The sequence below is a fragment of the Octopus sinensis genome, linkage group LG4 (genome assembly GCF_006345805.1).
Source record: "Octopus sinensis linkage group LG4, ASM634580v1, whole genome shotgun sequence".
NCBI classification, from domain to species: Eukaryota; Metazoa; Mollusca; class Cephalopoda; order Octopoda; family Octopodidae; genus Octopus; species Octopus sinensis.
In genome coordinates, this window is record NC_043000.1 from 58824481 (window position 1) to 58847618 (window position 23138).

Consider the following 23138-nt stretch of genomic DNA (forward strand, 5'->3'; position numbering starts at 1 on the left):
TTTTGTCCAACATGCTAATGATTCTGCCCGCTTGCCATTCCAGTAAAATATATCAATGTGAACTTGCCTGGTTCAGTTTCCATCAAGCAAATAATGAGACAAAAAGCTCATCATACAGTTGTAGTACCTTCCAGTTTTTATTTTATTTTATTTATTATTTATTTTTTAGGGTTAAGTAAAGCAAAGATACCCAATGTTAATTTTCTGAGGATATTAGCTGAGGGTGTTACTTTTGTAACTCTTACAGGACTGATTATTGCTTTAACATGAATACCTATAGTTTTTCAAGCATAATTTATACATGAAGAATAGTCCTCTACTGGATTAAAATGAGGTAAAAAAAAAAACTAGTAAACATTTAAAACAACATGTATGCCTTTGTTCTCATAGTGAATAGGTGCATTATCAAAAATGATATTTCAAAAAATATTTAAAGAAAAAGCAATTTAAGTCAGTTAGAGATATTTATGTGCTCGTTTTTAAATTTCTATTTTCATTTTGAAATCATTTGTGGTCACATAGAATTACAAATACTATTCCTCATGCAACATTCATAAATATGATTTATGGATGTTGCATAATTTGCATTCTTAAACAACAAAAACACAAAAATTTATTTTCTGTTATGTGGCATCATACTTACACATTTACGGTCACCTCCTTTCCGATTTGATAATTCCATTTCTTTGTTCAAAGTACTAGGATTTTTCCTTTCAGTAGGCTGTAGAAGAAAGTAAGATGTTTAAGTAAAAAGCCTATATATGAACAATTTTCGCCGAAAAAGTTTAAACAAGTAGAATAAAAATGACTGTGCTGTTTATATAAGAGTAGTACTTCATTGTGAATTATTCTTAAAACATTTTTGTAAATGATTAACAAATGATTAGGGTCCAAGTATTTTGCGGTTTTGAAAAGGTAGTTTACTCTTTAGGCGGCCACAAAAAATCATTATAGAAAAGACTGCAAGGCTTTGCATTTCTCATACACACATTATGTGACCTTGAAGGAAGTTTCTGATGTATCTGTTCATGAAAGTTCTTCACTGTATCTGCCCATATGAAGAGCTTATGGAACAAGTGGACAATGTAAGTGAATAGGTGCATGTGTGGTTAGAAGTAGAAGGTAGACATAATCACATAATTAGATCAATAATCTCAAAAAGAAGAATTTGAGAAACATAACTGAAATATCTGGTACACTAGAATGGAAGGGGTCAACTAGCAAGGACTTCCAATCCAAGAGAGGAGACAGATGATACCTTCTTAAGTGTGGGGTCAGATATAAAAATATTTTGAGGTATTAATACTCTTGCTGCAAATCTAGAAGTAAAAAAATCTTGCAGGATGTGTAATGCACTAAGTTACCCTTTGCTTCTTAACAATAGCATTGCAGTGGTGCATAAATATTTCCTAAATGATAATAGTAGTTGTTGGAGATCAGCAGTACAGCTGTGAGTGAACCACTTAAGGATTTGAGGGTTGATAGTTTTGTTTTCACGAAGTATGAGAAGAGGCATAACAAAGTCACTCATTTAACTCAGATGGGTCAGAGGTGTAGCACACATGCTGTCAAGAATAGCGAGTGTAGAAAGCCTGACTATAAACCAAGAACTGAAAAATTTTCAGGCTATGTATAGGCTGCAAATTTTCTCACTTTGAATTTGGAGTTTAAGATTGAGTACATTTTTTAATAAAATATATAAAGAGACACAACTAGGAAAAGGATATCAGTTCCTCACTTAACTGTGTCATATGAGTGAAAGGGGAAGTATATTTGCAGAGTTCCAATGACTTGGCTGACAAGATATACCAAAGAAAGGGTTTGGAGAGCAGGTACTTATGTGCAATTAGGAAGTGTGAGATATGCTGCCTTGGATAGGTAACATAAAGTCAGGGTTAGAAGATGAGAAAGCATTCAAGGCTATTCAGAAGAGAATGTAATCTAGGTAAATAGGCTACCTCTGACAAAAAAAATCAACATCTCTAGTCTGTATGAGTTGGGCTCAACAGTCATTCACCCTACTAGAAATAGCTGAGAAACATCCCTTATATGACACCCTACTAAATTAGATAAGGTAAACACTAGTCCTACTACCCATAAAAATATGATATGGTAATGGCTCTCAACATCTAATTTAACATAAAATCTTAGCCATCACTAATCTATATCTTGACAAGCCATAGCAACCCTAAGAGAATGCTACACACTATATGTTTACCTACCATTTTTGCTAACGGGCAACACCTCACAAGACCCATTAACATCCTAGGAGACTACATACCCTTTTATACTGCAGACACTGCAGTAAAAGGACAAGTTAATTGATACAGTATAGAGGTGTCCCTTGTTCCTGCACAGAGAACTGCTCCAGATTTTTTCTATGCCCTCAGAAAAGAACTTTTCTTGTACCTTTCTCTAAAACTGACACACATTACCCACTCCTTACTATTTTGCTCCCAACAAAAGATCCATATCAAAAGTCAAATCCAGAATGTAAATTTCACTATGCTTATCACAAATGTTCATGGCAACAACAGGTAAAAAATATTTCTAAACCTTTGAGTATATAACTGGAATTGTTGTTACACTTGATATGCATCACTAAAGCAGATGACAGCAGGAAATACACAATGAGTTTTTCCCACCAACATCCAGTCAAATTTCATGTAAAACAGTTGTAACTCAAAACACCAAAATATGAAGGAATAACTTGTGTCCAGGTCAGTTCATGTAGAATTGAAAGTTTATTCAATTTTCTAGTATGAAAAACTAAACACAAAATAAATGGTAGTGATAATGATGTTCATGGTGATGATGATAATAATAAAGATGATGAAATCAAATGAGATGGCAAAATAAAACTGTTTCAAACACTATCTATTGCTGAAAATGTCAATGCTAAATTAAACTTTATCAAGACATTTAACATCAATACAGATAATGAAATGCATGTTTGGAAAACAAGTTAAAATTTCTTTTTTAATTCATTTCAGCAACAAGATGGAAATTGTTTTGGAAAACTAGACTTAGCAGTTAAAAATTACAATGTCAAAATAACTTACTTCAGAACAGCTTAAAGTTTGTGGCTTACTGGAAGTACTTGAACGGCGCCTGCTAGAGTATGCTGATCCAGCTGATTCAGGCATAGGGGAAATATCAATATTTATCAAGGGTTCTGCCACAGCCGCTTGAGCAGGAGATCCTGAAAGATAAATTTATAAACATTTTACTAAAATTGCATGATGTATTCATAAAAACAATGCCCTCTATCATCTAAAAGTAGGCATAAAAATATAAATCTAGGATAAAAGGTATGTATATTTATAATCTAAAGAAACTACATAAATTAACAGAAATAACATATGCCAACAATGGAGTTTCTTGTGGTTGCAAAGGAATAGCAAAATAGCAACCAAATCTACCATTATTCTTTTTTTAAGAAAAGAGGACAAACTCAATAATGTAATTCTGGATATACCTATGTCTATGAAGATGTCTTTCAACAGAGGGTTTGTTCAATCAAGGTTAATCCAAAGTTAAACAACAACAGAAATAACACTAAGAGAAAAAGTTACATTTTGTTTGTTTTATAATTACTCTTCCATTCTAACATCAGCCTAACAGATTCTATGAATTGTTGAGGTCTCTTCACTGCTCAACATTCAACAATGGAACAAAGTGACAACTATATCAGTAAAATGATACAACATAAGGTAAATAGGAACAAGAAAAAAAATACAATTTCTACAGAAAGGCTTGAACTAATATCACTGTATCTAAACATTTATTCTGCTAATATACCTTTCACACTATAGGCTCACTTCTAGTAAGTGGCAAGAACTATGAACAATCTGTTTTAATAATATCATCAAAAGTAAAAATTAATTTTTAAAAAATGAAAATCCTCTTAAAAATAAAACATTACAAACAATAAAAGAATAAGGGGACATAACTCTTCAAAATTTTTCTCTGTCAGAAAAAATACATACACAGGCTTTGAAAATATGATTCTACGGGGTTGGGGTACAGTGACTTAACTAAAATCTTCCTAATATTTTTTTTTTTTTCCTGTCTATCAATCTTCTAAACAATTTCTTTATACGACATTATCCTCATATATACTGACCTTAATTTACACCTAATATTTAAACAACTATTAATACACAACAAATTATGATTCCTCAAATTGTAAGGAAGTAACTGGTCAATGACATCAACACCACTATAAGACAGGGTTTATTTTAACAAATTATGTGAAGGATATTACATAAACTCATTCAGAGTGGAATCTGAACTTAGAATGTTCAGTGGGGAAAACTAAATACTGCAACACATCTATCCCAGTATTTTACCATTACTGCCAACCCAATAAATAACACTAAGAGAAAAAGTTACATTTTGTTTGTTTTATAATTACTCTTCCATTCTAACATCAGCTTAACAGATTCTATGAATCTGGTTCTAAGACAACCAGTATACTTGGCATGGGCAACCTTAATTGAAAGCGGCACACATGAGACAGGGCTCATTACTATCTTTTTATCTTTTACCTTTTACTGGTTTCAGTCATTAGACTGTGGCCATATTGGAGCACTGCTGTGAAAAACTTTTAGTTGAATGAATCAACCCCAGTAGTTCTGTTGTTATGCCTGGTACTAATTCTATCAGTCTCTTTTAACTGAACCACTAAATTATGGGGACATAAACACACCAATACTAGTTGTCAAGCAGTGGTAGAGGACAGACACAAAGACACACACGCACGCACACACACACGCACGCACGCACGCACGCACGCACGCGCACACACACACACACACACACACACACACACCACACACACACACACACACACACACACACACAGACAGAGAGGCCTCTTCCAGTTTCCATCTACCAAATCCACTTTTGTTGGTCTGAAGCTATAAAAGAAGACACCTTTCCAAAGAGCCATGCAATGGAACTGAACCCAGAACCATGTGGTTGGGAAGCAAGCTTCTTAACACATAGCCAAACAATTCAACATAAATTTTCCTTAGCTTTTCAGAGAGTCCTATGAGCTGAAGTTTTCCCATGATTGCTCTACAGAAAAGCTTAGTATTTAAATTCACTCAAATGACACCTTATCAGCTTAAAAAAGAGCACATATTGAACACCATAACCAAGAATTTACAGAAAGATAGGATGGTCATAGCTAGAACACCTTTTATCATAGGATCTGCTTAATCAGTGCAGAGTTGTGGTAAACAATATATGCCATATATATTATTCATGTTATTAATATTTAGTAAATAAGGCTTCAATTTTTACACACCTCTATCAGAAAAAATTGTGATATGCTGCTTATAACCCAGATTTCATATTGCTGATTGGTGGTAAAAAAAACATTTTTATCAAAAGCAACATGCAAGTCTATCCCAGATTTTATGCTTGAGAAGAGTTTAAACTCATCATGAATGAAACACTATATCAATCATTTCAATAAATTAAACCTAACATAGCCAGCTGAGATTTCCAAAAGTATAACTGACTTAAACAGAATTCAAAAATACTATTGCAAACATTAGTACCTGCATATTGTTCATGGTGCTGACTTTGAGCAAAATGCTGATATTGCTGTTGTTGGAATCTTGTTGTAGGGTAAAAGTTACCATGGACAGGATATTGGCTGTTAGGAAACCGTTGACCACTTTGCTGTGGACATCTGTAAAATTAGAAATAATAATCAATGCAATAATGAAAATCTTGAACTCGATGTTTTGTTTTCGGTTTTTTTTTTGGGGGGGGGGGGCTTTTTTTTCAGTCATATTTGAATTTAAATGTCAAAGATTCTTTTTTATTCAACAGAACAGAAAAATACATTAAAATTTTAATTTAATCTTCCCTGAAAATGAATTAAATGAACTGGGAGTTTCAAGAAAACGTAATGTAGTTTCTTTTCTTTTCTTTTGTTTTATTTTTAATAAACTGATAAAGCGGTCTAAATATATTTTATTAATGCAGCATGTCTCTACATTCAATATATATTGAGAAAATGTAAAAACTATAAGATATATTTCAGTAATCATTTGGTAGGCTACACAACATATGTGTTTGTACATCAAATGTGTAAACTCAAACAATACATACTGCATCTATACAGATGCACTATATTTAGCATCTTTTCAAGAAAATTGGACAAATATTTAGAATTTGAATTTTAACACAAATAAACATTTTGACAAAACATCAAAAAATTCATACTGTGTAAATAGAAGAGTTGTCTTTGCAGATAATTAATTTTGCCATCTAAAGCAAAATACTTTATATTATCTTCATCAATCTTACACATAATAAAGAAAAGGAAAAATTAATCCTAAAGAATAACAAGATTTCTGCTTTGATAACTGTAACATTAAACACACTTAATACATAATAAAAGTGCATGCTGAATAACTTGATTCAATAAAACTTATTTGATGATGAAAGAAAATCAAAAAGTACCCAAACAAAAAAGTTAATACGTACATTTTAATAAACTTACCTAGAAGTAGTATTATTTTGATATGATGGAAAACGAGATGAATGATAAAGTGACAAAGGCTGGGGTTGTCTAGGCTGATGTTGGTGATGATACTGCTGTTGTTGCTGCTGCTGCTGTTGTGGTTGTTGCTGTTGTTGTTGTTGTGGTGGTTGGTGTTGTTGTGGGGAAGGGGGTGGTGGTTGCTGCTGGGGATAACTTGAAGACCGTTGCTGTGATAAGCTTTGACGGGTCTGTCTGCCTATAAGATCAAAAACATACAAAGAAATGAATAGAACGTATCCATTTAGCATTAAATATCTAAAATGTTTAAAATATTGTTGTAATAGAATTTAGTATTTGCGCAATCAAATAATATAGTCTCAAAACAATCTGACATATCCAGGAAATAGCACATTTGTTAATAACTTGATATAATATTTGATAAAAACTGTAAAAATGATGTAAATTATTTTCACAAGTATTAAATTAGTTCAGTAACTATATAACAACATCAAAATAAAATTATTTGTTGCTAGCATATAAACTTAAAGGTTATAATTAAAATATAAATTAGAAGTCAAAACCCTTCTTTTAGTGTCTAATGAATTCTTACCCCCACCCCCACCCCTTTTATAATTACTATCTTAATACATATGTGGAGGTGCAATGGCCCAGTAGTTAGGGCAGCGGACTCGCGGTCGTAGGATTGCAGTTTCAATTCCCAGACCGGGCGTTGTGAGTGTTTATTGAGCGAAAACGCCTAAAGCTCCACGAGGCTCCAGCAGAGGGTGGTGACAATCCCTGCTGTACTATTTTGCCACAACTTTCTCTTACTCTTTCTTCTGTTGGCCTGCTCGCTTAGCCAGCGGGGTGGCATCATTTGAAGACTAAAACAATGCGAAGCATTGTGACCAGCGATATGTAGCAACATCTGACAGTCTGGTCAGTCACAGTGGTCTTAATACATATATAAGTGAATATATGTAAGTGTATTCCAAGTTGTAGGCTACAGTAACTGAAATGTTGAATAAGAGCACATCAAGGAGAATGTCATAGGTTGTGTGACTTTATGTGTGTGCTCCTGTTTCCCTGTCATACTTCAACTTCTTATCACCTGGTACAAAGCATCTTCCTTCAACAGTATTCCCCCTCCTCAGTTGAAGGATTCTGCATCCAGTGTACTCTGTAAAGTAGTTGATGTTAGGGAAGGACATCCAACTGAAGAAACTTTATCAAAGCAGACACTGGAGCTTGGCAGTCTTCTGATTCACCAGCGCCTGTTAGACTGTCAAATCCATGTCAGCACAGAAAATAGATGTTAAATGATAAATGGCAATGAGCCATCCTTGAACTAATGAAGACACCATAGTTTGTAACAACCCTTTAGTCTTGAGGAGCACAAGGCAGCCTCAATAGTGCTGGAATCACAGTAAAATGCACTCAGTACACTCTGCAAAGTGATTAGCAAACAAAGGCAAGAATAAAGAGAAGCACTTCATTTGTCCAAAAACACAACACGCCTGAGCTGGTGCTATGATAAAATACAGCCAGTGCCCTTTGTGATGTGGTTGGTATTAAGAAAGGCATCCAACAATGAAAAGCATGCCAAAAACGGAATATTTTGAGCAAGATGTGTCCCTCCAACCTATTTAGGAAAGGATAACTCTGAATAAAGACTTGGATCTTGACAACATAACAAACTTATGTCAGGATGGAAAGGTGTAGTGATGGTAGTTATTGTGATGAAATAAACTTCTTGTAAAATATTCTATAAAGAAACTGAATATACATTTTGATATATTTTATATGCTTCGTTTTTCTCTTAAATAACTAAAAGGTATTGGTCAGTTTAAATATTTTATTAGATAAATTTTTTTAATAATGTAACACAAAAACTGCAACTATTTTTTGCTGGAAACTGATAAAAAGAAAGATTAACAAACAGCTTTGCATATGCAATTTATGCTTCTTCTTTCTTGAAACCTAAAAACGAAGTTAATTAGAAACATCAAATTAAAAAGTATTAGAAATATTACAGAATGGTTCAAATTTAATTACAAGTCATAGAGTTAAGCAACATGGTCAAATTTGCAACTCATCACATACATTCATAATGAAAACTTAACTTTAATTCAATGTTTGGTACTTTTTGGTTCTCTCCCCAATTAAAAAATTGAGTTATCTCCCCATCATTTTACGAGAAATATCGATACTTTTGGTTATCTCCAACTAAAAAAATTGTTTAACACTCAATAAAACCCAAAAAAAATTTTTTAATTAATAAACATAAAAAGTGAAAAAAATTAAACATCGTTTTGAAACTGATATTTTTATGACAAAAACAAAACTGAAAAATTAAACATCTTACTGAATCTGATAATATTTTTATAACAAATCATACCATTCCTAATGAGGAGACCAAACATCAACAATGTGTTGAAGTATTGAATCAAAAGAATCTAACTCTTTTAATCCAATCTCTTGTCACCACATTAACTCAATTTTTTAGTGGGGAAATAACCCAATTTTTTAATGGCAACTTTTTAATGGGGGTGAGATAACCAAAAAGTACCCAATGGTTTTGTCATGAAATACGTTGTACACCTTTTAGAGACCCTTATGAGACTGCTCAAACTGGTAGAAATGGTAGCAAAATCTCCCTTAAATCACAACTTACTTTCTTTAACATAAAAAAAAAAGTGATCAGTTTACATAGTTCTAGATATATTATGACTGAAATAGAAGATAAAATGGTCATAGGCAAAATCTTTTTCAGGGCAACTTACTCAGGGTTGGCTTGCAACTTAACATAACAATCAAAATAGATTTGTAGCATCTCAAAATATAATCTTATAAAATAAATTTTATTACAATATTTGTAATTAGAAAAATACATTTATAAAAAAAAATGAGATAAAAAAAAATTATCTCGGGAGATGGGGTGGGGAGAGAAAATGATATATATACAAATTTGTGAAAACTGATTCCCCAAAACAAATTCTGCTAGAAAGAATGTTTTAACCAAAAATAAAAAGTCATGACATCCATCTCTTGAAAGTGTGAAAGTCAATCATCCAAGATAAGAATATAGAGGGAGATAACTAAATTTTGAAAACTATTTGGGATAGGCATCTTAAGTAAATCACCCTGACCCAAACCAGTACTTGACCCTGGACAGATGCAAGTTAAAGTCAACTTAGAGAGCATTTAAACTCAGAAAATCTAAGGATCTAAATAAATACCATGAGGCAAAAATGTGTAGAACTCTTTCATGTGTTACTGATTCTACCACCAACCATCCTCTTAATAGAATTTTCTAACCAAAGCACAAGGCCACAAATCTGAAAGAGAGTTAGTTGATGAAATTAACAGCAGGACTTGACTGGTACTTTATTTTTTATTAACCCTACAAAGACAGGAGGCAAAACTGACCTCAATAGGATATGAACTCAGACCATAAAAAGCCAAAACAAATTTTGCAAAACATTTTTTTTCCAATATTAGAAATTCTGCCAGTATACTGTCATTACCATCTTAATCCTTACGTTACTGTATTTATTTTGAGATGTTCTGTATTTCTTTCAATTACTTTAAATATAACAAAGAATTTAATAAAATAACTTAGTTATCACTCAGCTGGTGTTAGGAACATAAATTGTGGCTAAGGTTTGGTGGAAGATTTTAATTCAAAACTTATGAAAACTAGACATTTGTACTCAGAGCCAGAGCCGGTTTCAGTCGGGATGGTATCAAAAGGGTTAATAGCAATAATAATTTCTTACAAGGCTTTAGCTACATGCTACTCCTGTTGCAGTGAGGGTGATGCCCCCCCCCTCCCCCCAAAAAAAAACCATCACACAGTTCCCCACAAAGTAAGCAGCATGCAACTAAAGCCTTCACAACAGTTCCATATGTTAGGCCTCACTACCACTGAGGATTTCTCACAGCAAAAGCATATATTAATCATAGCTAAAACTGCATCCCAACAACTAGCCTCTCTCTTCAGGGCCAGAAAACAATTATTCACCTTCTATAAAGCTCGTGTGGAACACACAATGGTGTGTGTTGCCCACATCTGGAATGATGCTACTGCTGCACATGCAGACACCCTAGACTATATCTAGAAGAGGGTTACTTAATTTGTGTAAAGTCACTAAAAGATATGCACCAGTTTCTGGTCTACAACTATCTCCTCCCTCCCTCTCTCTCTCTCTCTCCCCTATTGGTACAATACTCCTCAGAACTAGCTGTGCTCATGCCACTTACTCACTTCCCGGCCTTATCATCTCTACTTCTCTCATCACTCTCATTATGCTCACTCCCATCTTCCTCAACCCATACTGATCACTACGCCTTATCTGTCCTTCCCAAAACATCAATGTCGTGAAACTCCCTACTCTCCTGCAGGTATTGACTAGTAATCGTGCAGGAAGAACATTAATGGCTTCAATCGCACCAGCCTTAGAAGGCTTGCAAAGGCATTGGACACTTCCTTCCTCCAGGCGCAGTAAACATGCACATGCACGCGCGCGCGCGAACACACACACACACTTTAACACCTAAATATGACTGACACTTAACTCTCAGAAGGATGGAATACATGATAAATCTTAGCAAGATCTTAATGATGGTGATAATTTCTAGCATAAGCACAAGACTAGAAATTTTGGGTGGAGTGAATTAGGGTGGGGGTTTAGTTGATAAATCATTCCCAGTACTTGACAGGCACTTTATTTTACTGACCCTGCAGAGATGAAATGCAAAATTGATGTCAGCATGATTTGAACTTGAAGTGTGAAGATCAAGAACAAATACTGCAGGGATTTATTTGGATCAACACTCTGCGAAATTTTTTTAAATAGTAGCAAAAAAAGCACCAGTTCTTTTTCTTCCCCCCACCCTGCTTCCCCACTTTTTTTTTTTTTTTTAGACAGGAGTGGAGCACTTCAGGAACACCAATAAATATAAAAGAGAACCTAAGAATGAAGAAACAGAGAAATACCAAATTAAGTGATGGTTAAGTTCTCACTGATGAGATCTAGCATAACATTTTTAAAGTGTTGAGGAACAATGTAACAACTTAGGCAAAAACGAATGATTTAATATATCAAACATACTAAATCCATTACAAATAATGAACAATCAAATAGCACTTTTTTTTTTATTCATTTATTTTTTACTGCTCATTTTGCATTCATCATTTTATGTGACCTTGCTACTCATATTTGGTTCACTTGAAGTAGGTGTTTTTTTTTTCTTTGGACTTTATGTGTCAAGGATAAAAACATGATGGTCTTTTCTTTTTTTGCACGAACGTCATAATATTAGACATGAATTAATTTATCTAATTTATTTAAATTAGCAGCAAGTTTTTAACTCATTCAAAATTTGAATCTTGGGACTTGAAAATATAAACCTCTATTTGACTATGTGAAAAGTTGTGAATAAACAGAAGTTTCTATTATCAGATCTTCATACTTTCTACAATGTTCTTCCATTCCAATTAAGTAAGCCTTTGTTAGATTTTAGCCATGTAACTAAAATAGATCATTCATGTAGAAACATGAAAGTGCATATGATTAGTAATTTAAAAATAACTACTGTTTTAGTTTTCACAATCTTTACTAGGTTTTCAAATCCCTTGACATTGTCCATAAATTGATGGGATAATTTGTTTCAAACATTTTTCATACTTTTTCTCTCAATATTTGCTCCAGATTCCTTTTATTTTTACTGCATATGGTAGAGCATTAAATGATTTCCAAAATTCTTTTAATGTTAGGTAGCCTTATCAATAATTAATTTATCAAATGTGTGCCAAAGATGTAGTCTATTAATTGCACAAGTAGTGTGTGGGGGGAGGGGTTGCATAAACATTAATCTAACATTTGGGTGTTACTGAAATTGTGGATCACATGTACGCTAAAGAAGTACATTATCTATTATTATCAATAGTACATGAAATGGAATATTTTTTTTGCAAAAACCAATCTCCAAAACAATAAACCCAAGTATATTTATTATAAACAGTAAATGGTTCTGCATAGTTACCTGCTTTCTACTATTCATCATCTGAAGCATGGATCAGAATTAATCACAAGGAGCAATCTTTTTAATAGATATGTTTATTTATTGTAATTAATCAGCTGCCATAGTGATAAATGCAAAGATTAAGGATGATCACATCTGTATGATATATCCTCATACATGCAAGGACTACACAACTACAATTTCATTCAAATATTTCCTGAACCCATAAATATCATAGATAATGTTGAGTAGCCAAAAGAAAATTTTTAAGTTAAATTTTTAGTGGGTTTTTCCCTACATTTTTTGTCCTTTTATAATTTTGTTTCAAAAGCTACTGCTTTACGTTTTATGTTACTGATAGCATTTACCAACATTCTATTCTTTCTTTTTGGTAAATTGGAAGAGGAAACTAATTCCAAAGTATTACATAACAGAAAGATTGTCAACAAAGTATACACATACTATGTCAATAGGCTAACTGACTGAATTAACCAATAAACACAAAGGCACATCATTATGTCCTTAATCAATTCCAGTATACATCAATAACAGTAATTAAATATAAAGGATTGAGAACAGATACCTGGAATGTAGGGATTGAAAACAAACAATCTTCATAATAATAGGTGCTTTTGGAAATACTAAAGATCATCATCATCGTTTAAACGTCCGCTTTCCATGCTAGCATGGGTTGGACAATTTGACTGAGGTCTGGTGAACCAGATGGCTGCACCAGACTCCAATCTGATCTGGCAGAGTTTCTACAGCTTGATGCCCTTCCTAACGCCAACCACTTTGAGTGTGTAGTGGGTGCTTTTACGTGCCACCGGCACGAGGGCCAGTCAGGCGGTACTGGCAGCGGCCATGCTCAAATGGTGCTTTTTATGTGCCACCTGCACAGGAGCCAGTCCAGTGGCACTGGCAAAGACCTTGCTCGAATGTTTTTCACATGCCACCAGCACAAGTGGATGTGTAATGTCAGTGTTCATACTCGACAGAGTGTAAATACCTTGAGAGAAATACCTTGGACCTAAGAAGCATCAGTTGTAGTGTGCAAGAGAGATGACTGCGCTGGTATGGTCATGTGGCGAGAATGGATGAAGATAGGTGTGTGAAAAAGTGCCACACCCTAGCGGTTGAGGGAACCTGTGGAAAAGGTAGACCCAGGAAAACCTGGGACGAGGTGGTGAAGCACGATCTTCAAACATTAGGTCTCACCAAGGCAATGACTAGTGACTGAGGCCTTTGGAAATATGCTGTGCGTGAGAAGACCTGGCAGGACAAATGAGACCATAACCCGTGGCCTTTACTTGGGATGTAGCCAGTCCACTTATGCATACCTTTCCATCTTTGGACACAAAACTCTGCTTGTGAAGACCTATTGAGGCAAGTGAAATCGAAATCAATCAAAAAATCAATGGAAACTATAGTTGTGATACCAGTGCCGGCGGCATGTAAAAAGTACCATCCGAACGTGGCCATTGCCAGTGCCGCCTCAACTGGCTTCCGTGCCGGTGGCACATAAAAAGCACCAACCGATCATGGCCATTGCCAGCCTTGCCTAGCACCTGTGCCACGTAAAAAGCACCCACTACACTCACGGAGTGGTTGGCGTTAGGAAGGGCACCCAGCTGTAGAAACACTGCCAGATCAGACTGGAGCCTGGTGCAGCCTCCTGGCTTCCCAGACCCCAGTCGAACCGTCCAACCCATGCTAGCATGGAAAATGGACGTTAGACGACGATGATGATGATGATGATGTGTATTTTGTATTTTGATTATAATTGTATTTTGTCAGTCATTATATCCATGTTTACTTTTGTCTGTAAACTACTGAGAATGATGCATCATTTTGTGTATGCATTCTCATAGTGAGTTAGACAGGATCTAATGAAGGACTTATTCAAAAAATCACTTGAGGGGGTGCATTTTACACCTTGGACAGATGATAATGATTACACAACATTTCGCCAATGTGTGACGGGGGACAATGTGTAGAAACAATTGTAGTGGTTTAAATAAAGAATGTCGTTCATTCCATTTTCTATCACACACACACACATATAATTGTGATGAACCATAACTTAGAACCCTACCCAAAAATTACTTAGAGTTCTTCACTAATCTAATTTTGTTAGCCTGGTGTGCCATCAGAGAGTTTATGAAGTATTTTGCCCAGGCTGATAAACCCTCCCTATTTGTTTTATATATATATATATATATATATATATATACATGCATGCACACGCACACAGGCATTTAAGCTATACCAAACGATAATTAAAATATATCAGTTATAAAATGTTTAGTTCTGACCAATGATTGAAAAATGACCTGAAAAAGTAATATATCAAAGCGATAATCTAGAAGAGGGAAAATAAATCCTAAAGATGTGAAAAAGGAGAAAGTGAATGTAAGAATGGATGTTCTATTCCCACATTCATTTTTCCCAAAGTACTTTCTTTTTTTTTCTTTTTCTACAATAAAATATTTCAAGGTAAAATGTATATTAGAAGACTATATCAAGTCTGTTCCATCTACAAGTCATGAGATGGTATTAAATATAAAAGCTAAAATGATAAAACCAATGACTGATATAAAATTATAAAAAAAGAACAAGATGATATAAAAATACATCAAGACCACAAGAACTATAGTTCACACAAAACATTGTAGTACATCAAGAACAGGTATAAGAAATAAATTAAAAAAGATTAAATGAAGATTTGCATATTCTTGTTCTACTATGAAAAGATTAAATATGTTTTAAGTCATAAATTTTTCAAAATAGCAAAATAAAAATAGTAACTAAAGATTTCAAAATATTCCTAAATCAAGCTTAGTTATGTAGATAATGCATGATTATCCCATTTGAGTTGCCTTGAAAGTGACAAAAATTACAGATCATAATCAAAGCAAAAATTCTATTTTCCCATTTGCAGATAGGAACCTTGACAATATATAAAAGATATTATTCTCAAAAGATGCCTAAATAAAGATAACAAACAGAAAAAGTGCCCCCTAGTGAAAGTAAGCTAATAACCAGATACACATTGGAATTTATGTCATTTAGCATCACATTATGTAGTCTACAAGTACTACACCATCACTGGAGCAAGACACTGAACTTCTATTGTGCTAACTTAAGTAAAACAAAAAAAAAAGGTACAAATTAATTAAGATATCCTATTCACAGAATACTGAGAAAATTTTCTTGACACAGTTATGGTGCAAGAATGGAAGCAGTTCAGTAGCCACTTTGATAAATGCATTGAAGGTGGTGCTTGGAGCACAAACTCTCTATTTGGAATGTGAATGTTGACAGTTGCAATAGATTAATCCAGGAAATGTGAAAGCAGATATTACTCCTTAGATAGCAAGCATGGGTTTCCTCTAGAAACTATAACCAGAGTTTCTGGTGCAAAGCAGTGAAATGTTTACTCTAAGTTATAGAAGGAGTAGTTTGAAAATTCTTTTCAGCTTCAACAGACCAAACAAACTACTCTAAAGAAATTAATGCATATTTGCATGTTTTCCACTAATCTAACCAATAAAAAGAAAAAGAAAATTTTGCTTTCATTAACTTTATAATTATAACTCAACATATAAATCAAAATCAAACAAAATTACTGCTGATACAGATGAAAATAATAGAAAAACATTAAGGAATTGTAAGAAAGCAATATATCTAATTCAAAATAGAACTGGAATCAAATTTGAAACCAATTTATTCATTTTAATGTCAAATACAATTCTTTAAAAAAACTGTAACCAACTAAAAAGCTAAATATACAAATATTCTGTAAATATTTCTCTAATAAGTGCCATTGAAAAAGTGTACATATTAACCAGCACCTGCTCCAATTCAGAACACTTTAGGCATTCAATTCTGAAACATTTATAAACATATGCTAATGGTTTCTTTTCTGTTGTCAACTCTATCTCAGAATATTACAAATTGCATTTTATCCTTGATTTTCCTTGTAAAGTTTCAATCAGTTAAAGTACTGCAGCCAAGCAACATTTTTACATTTATTAGTAAAAACTACTATGATAAATGCATCTAACAAATGAATTATCAGCTTTAATTATCAGTAATAATTATCAAGTTGATTAAAAGTATTTAGCTTAAATAAAAATATGGTTTTACACTTCAATCTAAACATAATTCTGTTTATTTTCCCTATAAAGTCAAAGGTTAAAAAATAGAACAAGAAATTTTCATTCAAATATGAACAAATATTTAATGCATGTTGAGTATATATAAGAGTATCTGAAATATTAGATTTCATACACAGTACTATATGTGTAGGTAAGAGTACGTACATAGGGATTTCTTGCAAAATGAATGCAATACGAAATGACAGATATTCCTTGTTTTTGCAAGGAATGTGCTAAAATAAAGAAATGATAACTTAAAATTTACTTCTGAAAACAGTTTAATACAAATGTGGTTCATATTTTGATCTTCTGGTGTTTCTTTCTAATAAAAAGTCTTTGTTATTAAAATATACTAAATAAAGCATAATGGTGGCAAATGTTCATTTATATATATATATATATATATATATACAGAGAGAGAGAGAGAGAGAGAGAGAGAGAGAGAGAGAGAGAGAGAGAGAGAGAGAGAGAGAGAGAGAGAGAGAGTTGGTATGAGCTTTTGTAATAACAAATTACTCAACAATGTGAAACAGAATTAAATAAAATAATTGATTCTATCAAATTTTTGTAATTATTTGAGAATTGCCATCATTGAAATATTGGAATTCAAAATTCAATTACAATTATATAAATATGAAAATATTCTAGGCACTACTACTAGTATCTCCAATATTTCAAAAATGCACCCTCAAAACTTTGTAGACAAACAATATCAAATATTATAACAGATGCACTCACAAGTACACTTAACATACTCTAGCACAGGCTCAGAAAAAAAAGCAAACTTTGACATGCTAACAATATGTCACAAAGCACTACAAAAAAGAACAAAATTAAAATGACAGCAACAAAAGATTCAACGAATTTGATAAAACCTTACCCAAAACAAAAAGATAACAGTGCCACAAGAACTAAACAGAATACTAAAATCATATTTTGTATCAACAATTTAAATCTTAAAGGGTCATTCTTATAGAATCAAAAATAAACATTACAAATTCATATGTATATACATTATTAACTGCCCATGTATAAAAGCTTCTTTTCATGAGATCATTATATACCAAAAAAACTTTGTGATAGTGTCACATATATCCACTTAGTTCTACATTAAATTTAGCTGGATATGTTTAACTGATAAGTAATAAAATTTAACTTCATTAATGATATATTGGAATGGAAAGAGAATTCATTTTTAAAATCTGTTACTTAACTTCATGTCAAAACTTCATTTTATATGTTGTTTTAATTTTTTTAAAGCAATTATTCTTTTTAACTACTTATCTATGTAAATGATTAACCTTTTCGTTACCAACCCGGCTGAAACCGGCTCTGGCTCTGTGTACAAATGTCTTTTTTTTTATAAGTTTTGAATTAAAATCTTCCATCAAACCTTAGTCGTAATTTATGTTCCTAACACTAGCTGAGTGATAACTAAGTTATTTTAATTAAATTCTTTGTTATATTTAAAATTAATTGAAAGGAACACAGAGCATCTCAAAATAAATACAGTAACGAAAGGGTTAAATCATTGTGTCTTTGTGTATAAAATTGACAACACTTTTAAATTAAAAAGACAGTCTAACTGGTATTCAATCATAGATGTTCAGGTTGAGGAAATGAGGTTTTCTAAAGCAACAGTTCCCAAACACCAGGCTGTTATTTGACATCAGGTTGTGTTAAAAGAATAGATTTTTAAAACATTTTATCTCTATTTTATTGAGTATCACAGTCTGTAGGGTGTTTTTGCATTATATATGCATTATACATGCAATATATATATATGTAATATTTACATTATGTATTATACACTTAATTGTGCTTTGTTATATGAGTGACCCCCAGACCATGGAAAAATTGTCTTGCATGAAAGAAGCCCATGGTCTAAAACAGGTTGGGGATTGCTCTTCTAAAGGATTCAAGGCTTCATTTAAGCACCTGAATATGCTTTACAAATTCCAAATAATAAATATAGAATATAAAAAGACATTAAGAAAACTTCCCTTTATTTTTAATATACCCACAAGACAATTTTGTGTTCCTTCTCCAATTCACATTTTAACCATTTAGTATTCAGATTAGCCTATCTAATGTAATGCTTATTTATTTACATTGCTTAGAATTAATCATAAATTATCATGTAGCTTTAAGATTTCAATTTTAATTTTACAATGACATTGTAGGACAGGTGTAAGAGGCTGGATGTAGCCAGTTTGAACATTTACATATTTTGGTTGGATATAGCCACTTTAAATGCTAATGGTTTAAACTTTAACCTTGAAATATTCACTTATACCAATGCATTCCTTTTGTGACCTTGTGACAACATTTATGGTTTAGATTCAGTATAATTTAAGGCCATTTAGAATAATCTATTTATTTAGCATTTTAAAATTAGCTAAAAGTAAATGTATAAAGAACTCTTTCATTAGTTAAAAGAAGCTATTTCGAGTTCTTGAAAATGGTTTGTTACATAATAAAAATGCTACTGGAAATAACATTAGCCCTTTAAGATTTAAGAAAACAAAGCCAATAAACAGATGTTACACAGTAACTTTCAAATAAATCCAAGAAAAATACAGATTCTCCTCTAAGAAACAAAAATAAAACAAAGAAATCTGAACAAGATGCAAAATAAAAACCATATAGCTAAATTAGAACATGACAAAAAGAATGCCTCTTTATTTTATTTATATATATATATATATATATATATATATACACACACATATATTCATATATTCATATATATATATATATATATATATATATATATATATATATGTTGCTATGTATGTGTATTCATTTAGATACACACACAAACAACAGATGGTTGTTTTTGCTTGTCTTTTGGCTTTTAATATACATTGATAGTCAGTTTCATATCTATTTCAAGACATCATGGCCCCAAAATATAACATAAAGAAAAATATAATTACCCTTGCTGGCCAATAAAGTAGTCATGTTCTAATATTCAAGAAGCAGAGGACATTACAAAGAAATTAATATCAAATCGCTCTTACCATCATAATTTCTCCTAGCAGTAGAATGAAAAACATTGGGATCTTGTCTTAAAACCATTTTCAATAAATCTGGAATATCCCCTTCAATGGCATCACTGGCCAAACTATCTTTCAATTCACTGAAATTAAGCAAACAATGTTTAACACTCCAACAGCTCCACAGTGTGTCATTAAAGTAAGGTCAAGATATTTTAGTAAGGTAGACTATTCTGATTAGAAAGTACCCATCTAAGCTATGAAGATTGAATGGAATTAAATGAAATAAGAAAAAAAGAACCCTTATTTTAAAAATTCTTTTCTAAGGATATTTTCATTTCCGGTTGAATTATTTCAGCTTATCACATAAATGAGAATTTGATGAAACAAAATCCTAATTCAAAAAACAAAATTTCAGATTTCTCTATTAGTCATAAAATTTTCAATTTTACTGAATTTTCAATAAAATTGAAATGATATTTTGAAATCAACAAAAAACATTGAGAACAAAGCAAATGCATATTTCATAAATAAATCTATAAAACCTACATCTAATTTTACATTCTTCTGAACCAGATATATTAAAAGACAATGTAATCATATATTAAAAAGACAACTTCAGTATATAAGGTTTGTAAATCAAGCATGAAATTACTGAGTAAATTTTATTTTAATCAATAAAAAATGATGCTCTCCATTTGGCTCTAATTTCAGGACATTAAATAGATGATAGCTAAATCTTCATCTGAACAAGATATTGGTTTATTATTGATAACATTTCCAGACGATATGGGCATCTATTCCCAACAACTACCTCACTCAAGGCAATAATATATAATAGCATTTTGCACATAGACACAATGAAATTAAGACAGTGGATTTGAACTAATGACCTATGAGCTTATAGTCCAATATCTAATCCACTCAGTCATTTTGCCTCTAACAAAATATAGAGAATGAAGCTGAATACTGTGATCCAGTTACTTTTCTGTAAATACCTAACAACAAATACAAAAAATTAGTGATAATATAAAATCATACTAGTAACATAAAAATTAAGATTTGAAAAACAGAATTCCTGGATTGTCTAAAAATTTAAATTATTGGTTTTAAAAAAAGCTGCAAAAATTTGTTTTGTAACTCATAAAAATAAATTTCAACATTTATAATCAAATTCTCTCCTACAAGGAAACTGGTGCTGAAAAAAAGATACATCACACATGCACACACTGTTTTTATAACTTTTTCATGTTCGCCCCCAAAAAGCAACATAAGGCAACTATTTTATTGGTGAAATATTTACAAACTAAATCAGATGTTTTCATGTTTACATAATTATACTTATGAGAAATAAATGAATTAAACACAAACACACCTGTGTTATCTATATTAAATGCAAACACATTGACAAACACAAAACACTTGCATACATGTTTACTTTAAATATTTTAAGAAATAATGTTAAGCAAATGAAAATTAGAAACAAAGGATCTATACTGGGAATGTTAATATATCCTAACATATGGAGTGAGTTACAGAGTCATATACATATTAAAACTGTTACTAGACTAAATTAACCCCCTTTTATGTAAGAACAACTGAATTTAGAAGGAATAATATATAAACTACATCAGTCCAGTTTAACTCAGTTTCTTTTAGTTATTAATATAGCCTGGATTTTGGAATTTAAATGAACAATTACTTAAATTATATACACATGGTAAGAATTTAGCCCTTTTGATACCAACCAATTTGAGAGTACCCATAATTATATGATACAAATTTCTTGATTTAAAGTAAACTGAATTAAAATCTTTTTGTTAATTTATGTTCTAAACACCAGCTTAAAAATGATGAAGTAACTTTACTAAATTTTTTATTTTATAAATTAATTGAAATAAAAGCAATGCATTTCAACAGAAATATGGCAACAAAAGGGTTAAGATGTATATATTTAAATCCTTTCTATATCAACCTGCCAACATGGCTTTTGGTTCTAGAATACTTTGAACTTTACTTTAAAGTATTCAAATTGAAAACACAACCTTTCATCATGATTTATTTAAGGAATCTTTTGTTATATTTCAAAAACTAGCTTAGAAATGAAAATTTTAATTATTTTACTAAACCTCTAATTTACTGAGTAATTCCAAAATTAATTGAAATATACAAGTATTATATTTCATTAGAAATATGATTACAAAAGGGTTTTTAAAAGCTGCCCCCTCCTTCCACTTTCTCTCATCTGCATGCAAAATCTTATTTTGATGTAAGGCCAATTCTAATGACAACAGATTAGACAAAAACAAGAAACAAACATATTCCTTATTCCAATTGGTAAATCAACTGTTTGGAATAAATGGTGACAAAAAATGTTTGTATATAGGCAGCACATTAGCCTACAAAAATCAGAAAACATTAATATACTAGATGATTCTATGAATGAAGAGAAACTTGTTATTTTCTGGGTGATATGTGGCTTTTAGTGCCAAAATAACTCCACATTTTGTCGATTTCACCAAATGTCAATTTGGAGGTGAATTCATCTCAGTTTGTTACAATTTGTGTTGAAATATTTGATATTAAATAATGATGAAACATATGTAATGTTAAACTCCCCCACTTACCTCTAATACATGAATAGTATTTATCAGTTGTACAATATAGAAAAGTAAATTTAGGCTTATTATTTAAATGAAGAGAAAAAAAGATTAGTTTGTTTTTGGAAACCAAAGAAATCTAAGGTTTCTTAATACCATTCTAAATCAAAAGAATATTTTGGATAGTACCGTGTATCTTTCCCAATAAGCATTAGTTGCTATTATGAAACTAAACTTGAAAAGGCTTTCTCAGCAGTAAACCAAAACATTGATACTTCAATCAAACAAGATCTACTTTAATGAGATTTTTTTTTCTTATTTAAGCTAAGTAACAATATTGAAAGGAATCATTTTAGAAGTAATTGCAGTATTGATGACCTAGTTAAAAATTTCTGATTAAATATAATATTAAACAGAAAATTTCACTTTCTCACTTAGGATCTTGTTACATTAACAAGAAAAAATTCCTTTTAAATAATTTGTTCCAATTATAATACAGTTTAGTCTCAAATTTTAACACATGAAATCCATTTGCTTTCAAATATTCCAAGTTTTTTTGTTGTTTTTTTAATGAAAAATTAGCAATTTAATGGTGAGTTATAACACCTATGTGACCTCTTGGTTAAAACATAATTCTATATCTATCCTGATAATAGTGTTATGCTGAGCAATTTTAATGGTAACTTTTTCCAGTAAATTAAAAGGGAGAAGGATTACCAGATAAAACAATGAAACTGTTTACAAATTAAATTAAATTAAAAGAGTTGAATACTTTTACACAAAAATAGAATATCAGTTATAATCAAGCCAATTATTTCTTCACTCTGTAACTGTATTAGACATAATT

At 31.8% G+C, this 23138-nt stretch overlaps 1 protein-coding gene across 8 annotated transcripts in view; it reads right to left on the reverse strand.

Annotated features, from left to right (window-relative positions):
- LOC115210193 (nipped-B-like protein) overlaps positions 1-23138 on the reverse strand; it is a 140093-nt gene that overhangs the window by 65800 nt on the left and 51155 nt on the right. For 5 of the 8 annotated variants that reach the window (XM_029778661.2, XM_029778659.2, XM_029778660.2 and 2 more), the window contains exons 2-6: positions 19716-19834; positions 6524-6761; positions 5571-5704; positions 3063-3202; positions 644-721 (exon numbers count right to left, since the gene is read on the reverse strand). In XM_029778661.2, the coding sequence (XP_029634521.1) occupies positions 644-721; positions 3063-3202; positions 5571-5704; positions 6524-6761; positions 19716-19773 (648 nt within the window). In that variant the 5' untranslated portion in view covers positions 19774-19834. The remainder of the gene's footprint in view (positions 1-643; positions 722-3062; positions 3203-5570; positions 5705-6523; positions 6762-19715; positions 19835-23138) is intronic. The other 3 variants (XM_036502005.1, XM_036502004.1, XM_036502006.1) reach the window with 2 other exon arrangements.